Source organism: Zingiber officinale, chromosome 4B (assembly GCF_018446385.1).
Source record: "Zingiber officinale cultivar Zhangliang chromosome 4B, Zo_v1.1, whole genome shotgun sequence".
NCBI classification, from domain to species: domain Eukaryota; kingdom Viridiplantae; phylum Streptophyta; class Magnoliopsida; order Zingiberales; family Zingiberaceae; genus Zingiber; species Zingiber officinale.
Window position 1 is genome coordinate 34,880,426 of NC_055993.1, and position 5,578 is coordinate 34,886,003.

General features: G+C 47.8%; 1 protein-coding gene across 1 annotated transcript; it reads left to right on the top strand.

The window, feature by feature from the left end:
• The first annotated feature begins 4,518 nt into the window (after nucleotides 1-4,518).
• LOC121978195 lies at nucleotides 4,519-5,100 on the top strand. Its single transcript, XM_042530572.1, has 2 exons — nucleotides 4,519-4,548; nucleotides 4,693-5,100. Exons 1-2 carry the CDS (start codon nucleotides 4,519-4,521, stop codon nucleotides 5,098-5,100), a joined length of 438 nt encoding a protein of 145 aa, XP_042386506.1.
• Nucleotides 5,101-5,578: the final 478 nt, after the last annotated feature.

The window sequence follows — 5,578 nt, forward strand, 5'->3', positions numbered from 1 at the left end:
AAATTGGTATTATAGATTTCATCAAAGTAAAATTAGAAATATATCAAAAGTCTATGTACCCAGGAAATACTTGGTTAATCCTGTAGGTAGGAACCTCTACTGGGTTCCAAAAACCTGTTTAAGTTAAAATTAAAATTAGACTTATCATTTTCAGCAAGGAAATTAAACAACTAATTTCTTTATGAGGCTTTGTCTAAAGAAGTGGTTGTTGCTCCAATAACTAAGAAGGCCTAGTGTCTCGCCACGACCTGGAAGCCAAGTATCGAAATGAAAAGTTTAATTGACTAACTGAAAAAGCATTAATTTAATTTACTTAATGCTTTAAAAGAATTATTCAATTTATGTTAGAAAATATTCAAAATTGATTTAGAATTTTTTTTTTTTAAAAAAAAATTACCTTAGAATTTTTTTTATGAAAATTGACTTAGAATTTTTTTAAATTAGAATTTTTTTTTAAGATTTGCTGTAGAATATTTTTTTTCCTTAAGTTTTTTTTTTAAAAAAATTGTCTTAAATTTTTTTATTGTGACTAAGATTTTTTTTATGATAACTGCCTTCAAAATTTTTGTTTGAAAATTGACTAAGAAATTTTTGTTAACACTTATGATTTTTTTTTAAAAATGTTTTACTTAAATTTTTCGAAAGAGAAATTCTGAAGAGTGTCTTTACTTAGCCATTTTGCTTATACATTTTTACACTTAAGATTTTTTAGAATTTACCTTAGACTTGTTAAAAGAAACCCCATTTTTTATGTTATCAAAGGGGGAGACAGATGTTAAGTCTAGGGGGAGGTATATAATTTTTAAAATTGAAATATCTTTGGACTTAATTGCAAATAAATTGTTTTTATTGCATATGTTTTCCCTAACTTAACTTGGGTTGCTCACATCAAAAAGAGGGAGATTGTTGGAACCCCAAGGTGTTTTGATGTGATCAAACAAGCTAAGTTAGGTCCTGCGTTGTCTAACCCTTGTGTCTAAGTGTGCAGGAGCTTAGGAACACAGGAAGTCAAGCGGAAGACGCGGCTAGCGAGAAGGACGGCACGGGAGAGAGCCGACAGGCTCGGTGCGTCCGAGGGACAAGGTGACCGTGGAAGAGTACACCGATGGACGAGAAGAACGTGCGCGACGTTCGAGGGATGAGAAATCGAGAAGGAAGGCTGCTCGAGGAGAAGGCCGGAACTTGGGTTCGGGTGAGCCCTATTCCGGATGGCCGAGATCACCCAAGCTAGCGGAGCCGGAGTGAACAAGACCCGGATCGAGACGAGCTGAACCGGAGATGAAAAAGTCAACGTCTGTTGGCTTTGGGCTCCGGAGCGCCCGGAGCAGTCCGGGGTGCCCGGAGCCCTCCGGGGCGCCCGGAACCCTTCCGGGCGCCTGGACTTGGATTTTAACCAGGATCACGTCAAACGCGATCTGATCATTGGGGGATAAAATTTTATCCCCCCAAGGCACCTGGAACCCCTTCGGGGCGCCCCGACCAGTGCTATAAATATAACACTGATATGCACAGTTAAATCAACTCACTTGTAATCAGTTCTCTCTGTGCTTTCAATTCTGTTTCATTTATTTGTGTCGTCAACGCTGTAAAGAGGCTACTCCGCCCGAAGGAGATAAACAGATAGTGCGCTTACTTTCCTTGGATTAGCAATCCCTTGATTGCAAACCAAGTAAATCTCTTGTGTCTGCTCTTTTCTTTTGGTCTCTTAGTTTTATTATTACAAGTGTCTTTTAAATTAGTTGAATATCCGAGAAGGGGTTTTGGTTTAATTTTTGTAGGGAAATTCACCTCTCCCCTCTTGCCAGCCGCAACGGTCATACACGATGTCTTGCCGGTCGGCCAGACTAGGCTGGCTATATCGCTGGGTGAGGAGCCGCTGTGAAGAACGAGAACCACTAACTTCATAGTGGTCGATGCCCCCTCTGCTTACAATGTCATATTGGGGCGACCCACACTCAATGAATTTCGAGTAGTTGTCTCCACTTTCTGCCAGAAGATCAAGTTTCTCGTGGAGGACCAAGTGGGCGAAGTCCGAGGAGACCAGCTGGCCGCCCGGCGATGCTATGTGGAAATGGTCCGAGCCGAGTCCAGGTCGTGCGGAAAGCATCGCGCCTCGAGGTAAATACCGTGACTGAAAAGCCTCCAACTTTAGTTTTCGAGGAAAAGGAGGAAGTACAGATTCAACCCGATCAGCCAGAAGCCACAACATTCATAGCGTCTGACCTAGAGGGAGACCAGAGGGAGGAGCTAGTCGAGTGCCTACGACGCAACCATGATGTCTTTGCATGGTCAACCCATGAGTTGCCGGGCATTTCGCCGAGCGTAGCGCAACATGAGCTCCATGTTTAACCGGACGCTCGGCCAGTGAAGCAGAGAAAGCGGGACTTCAGCGCAGAGCAGAACGTTATCATCCGAGTGGAGGTTGAAAAGTTGCTGGAAGCCGGCCATATACGGGAGGTGCAATTCCCGAGCTGGTTGGCAAATGTGGTGCTAGTGTCCAAGCCGGGTAACAAGTGGAGGGTCTGCATCGATTTCCGAGACCTCAATAGGGCGTGCCCGAAGGACTTCTACCCTCTGCCCCGGATCGACCAAATGGTGGACTCGACCACCGGATGCGAGCTGATATGCATGCTGGATGCATATCAGGGGTATCACCAGGTGTCGCTCGCCTGAGAAGACCAGGAGAAAGTGAGTTTCATCACGGCGGACGACACCTACTGCTACAAGGTAATGCCGTTCGGGCTGAAGAATGCGGGCGCCACGTATCAACGGCTCATGAACAGAGTGTTCCGAAAGCAGATCGAGCGAAACTTGGAGGTATACGCAGATGACATACTTATTAAATCACTCCGAGCGGTCGACCTGTGTGCAGATATAGAAGAAACCTTTTGGACGGTGAGAATGTACGGAATTAAGCTGAACCCCCAGAAGTGTCTGTTCGGGGTGAAAGACTGGCGCTTCCTAGGCTACATTATTACCGAACGGGGCATCGAGGCGAACCCTAGCAAAGTGAGGGCGCTGCAGGACATGCCACCGCCCCGAAGCATGAAGGAAGTGCAGCGCCTCACTGGACGGATAACAGCCTTGTCACGATTCATCTCTAACATAGCCGACCAGAGTTTCCCATTCTTCAAGATTTTGAGACGAGCAACCAAATTCCAATGGGACACAGAGTATGATCAGGCTTTCGAAGAATTAAAGGTGTATCTGAATTCATTACCTGTACTAGCTAAGCCAGCCGTCGGTGAACCGCTTCGTATCTACCTATCCTCGACCGAGCAGGCCGTCGGCTCGACGCTAGTAAGGCAAAATGGCGAAGATCAGCCTGTGTACTTCTTAAGTCATATCCTAAAGGATGTTGAGTCCCGCTACACTGGTCTCGAAAAGCTTGCATTCGCTTTAGTTCTCGCTGCTCGGAGATTCCGGCCCTATTTTCTGGTGCACACAATCATTGTCATGACGAACAACCCTCTAGGGAGAGTCCTCCTCAACCTAGAGGCGTTCGGATGGATGATTAAATGGACTACTGAGCTCAGTAAATTTGATATTCAATACCAGCCCCACACGGCAATTAAAGCGCAATCCCTAGCGAACTTCGTCACGAAAGTACAGAGCCCCGAGCCTGAGGCTTCTTGGAAGGTCTATGTGGATGGGTCATCAACTCGACTCGGGAGCGGAGTCGACATTCTGTTAATCTCACCACAGGAGGAGCGGATGCATCTGTCCGTTCGGTTGGATTATCGAGCTAATAATAATGAGACGAAATATGAAGCCCTCATAGCGGGACTACAGGCCACTCAACATGTGGGAGCAAGCCGAGTGATTATCTTCTCTGACTCTCAGCTCGCCGCTCAGCAACTCTCAGGAGTTTTCGAGGTCAACAATGCAAGGCAGCTCTACGTGGAGACCTTCGAAAGACTCAAGACCAGCTTTGGCAAGGTGGTCATGAAAAAAATTCCCCGAGCAGACAACCAGGCAACAGATGAGTTGGCAAAGCTAGCTAGTTCAATAACACCGATCAACGCTCAACAGGCAATCGAGCACATATCCTTAGTAGCGCATATTGACAGGATGGAGGGCCTCACGTTCCCCAGCGACTAGAGGATGACTATAGTAGAGTTTTTGCGGTTAGGAGCCACTCCATCCGATCGGGATGAAGCGCGGCTTCTGAGAAGGAGAGCCGGTCGGTTCACTCTCATCGGGGACCAGCTTTACAAGAAAGTTTTTTCCCAGTCGCTTTTAAAGTGTGTCAGTTCGAAAGACGCGGAATATATATTGAAGGAAGTACACCAAGGATCTTGCGGGGGACACCCAGGCGGCCAATCATTAGTTAGGAAAATCCTGTTGGCCGGGTACTTCTGGCCAACTCTCCATGAAGACGCCGCTCGGACCGTAGCCACTTGCCTTTCCTGCCAGAAATACCACAACTTCTCCCACCGACCGATGGAAGAGATGAAGGCATCGACAGTATCCTGTCCGTTCGACCAGTGGGGCATGGACATCGTGGGACCCTTACCTATGGCGACCGGGCAGAGGAAGTTCCTACTGGTAATGGTGGACTACTTCTCCAAATGGGTTGAGGCAGAGCCACTGGCCAAGATCACCGAGCAGGTGGTCAAAAAATTCATCTGGCAGCATCTCATATGTCGGTTTGGCATTCCAAAGTGGCTCATGTCTGACAATGGGCGGTAGTTCGTCGGACAAGAGCTCCAAGAATGGTGCGAAGGGTACGGCATCGATCAACACTTCACCTCTGTGGCATACCCGCAGAGTAACGGACAAGCCGAAGTCGCTAACCGAGAAATTCTTCGAATTCTGAGGGTTCAGCTCGACCACCTCGGAGGCAGCTGGGTGGACGAACTCCCCGGCGTCTTTTGGGCACTCCGCATGACTCCTAAGGAAGGAACGGGGGTCACGCCGTTCCACTTGGTGTACGGAGGAGAGGCGGTCGTGCCAGTAGAGGTTGGGATCGAATCCGATCGGGTGCAACAATACAACGCGGACAACACAGAGCGGAGGCAGCTGGAGCTGGACTTGGTACATGAAGCGCGAGCTAAAGCAGCTGTTCGGCTAATGGCGTACCGGCAGAGAATGAAGTAAAATTACAATAGGCGAGTAATCCCCAGAGCATTCCAGGTCAGCGATCTAGTATGGAAGAAGGTGAAGCCAGTCGGTGATGTAGGCAAGCTGGAGGCTCCCTGGGCGGGACCCTTCAAGGTCGTCGAGAAACTCCGATCGGGTGTGTACTACCTTGAAGATCAAGACGGACGACGGCTGGAACGACCATGGAGCGCTAGTCACCTCCAGCCGTATCGAGCTGGGTAAAAGGTGCGCCTGTGTAATTAGTTGATTGTATTCCCATTCTATGTTATCCTTTGAATGCAGGAATAAGATCATGAAAAGACATAACTAGTGCACGCCGAACGACCGAGCTTCCTGAAGACCTTCGAGCGGCAACGTTAAACTCTAGAGTCGGACCGGCGACTATAAATCCACCGGCTTGAAGACCTTCGAGCGGCGACTTTAAACTCTAGAGTCGGACCGACGACTATAAACCCACCAGCTTGAAGACCGTCGA

Coding starts and splice junctions, on each gene's coding strand:
- LOC121978195 (XM_042530572.1), top strand. CDS start 4,519: ATGGCGACCGGGCAGAGGAAGTTCCTACTG. Junction 4,549..4,692: donor GGCAGAGGAAGTTCCTACTG/GTAATGGTGGAC, acceptor AATGGGCGGTAG/TTCGTCGGACAAGAGCTCCA.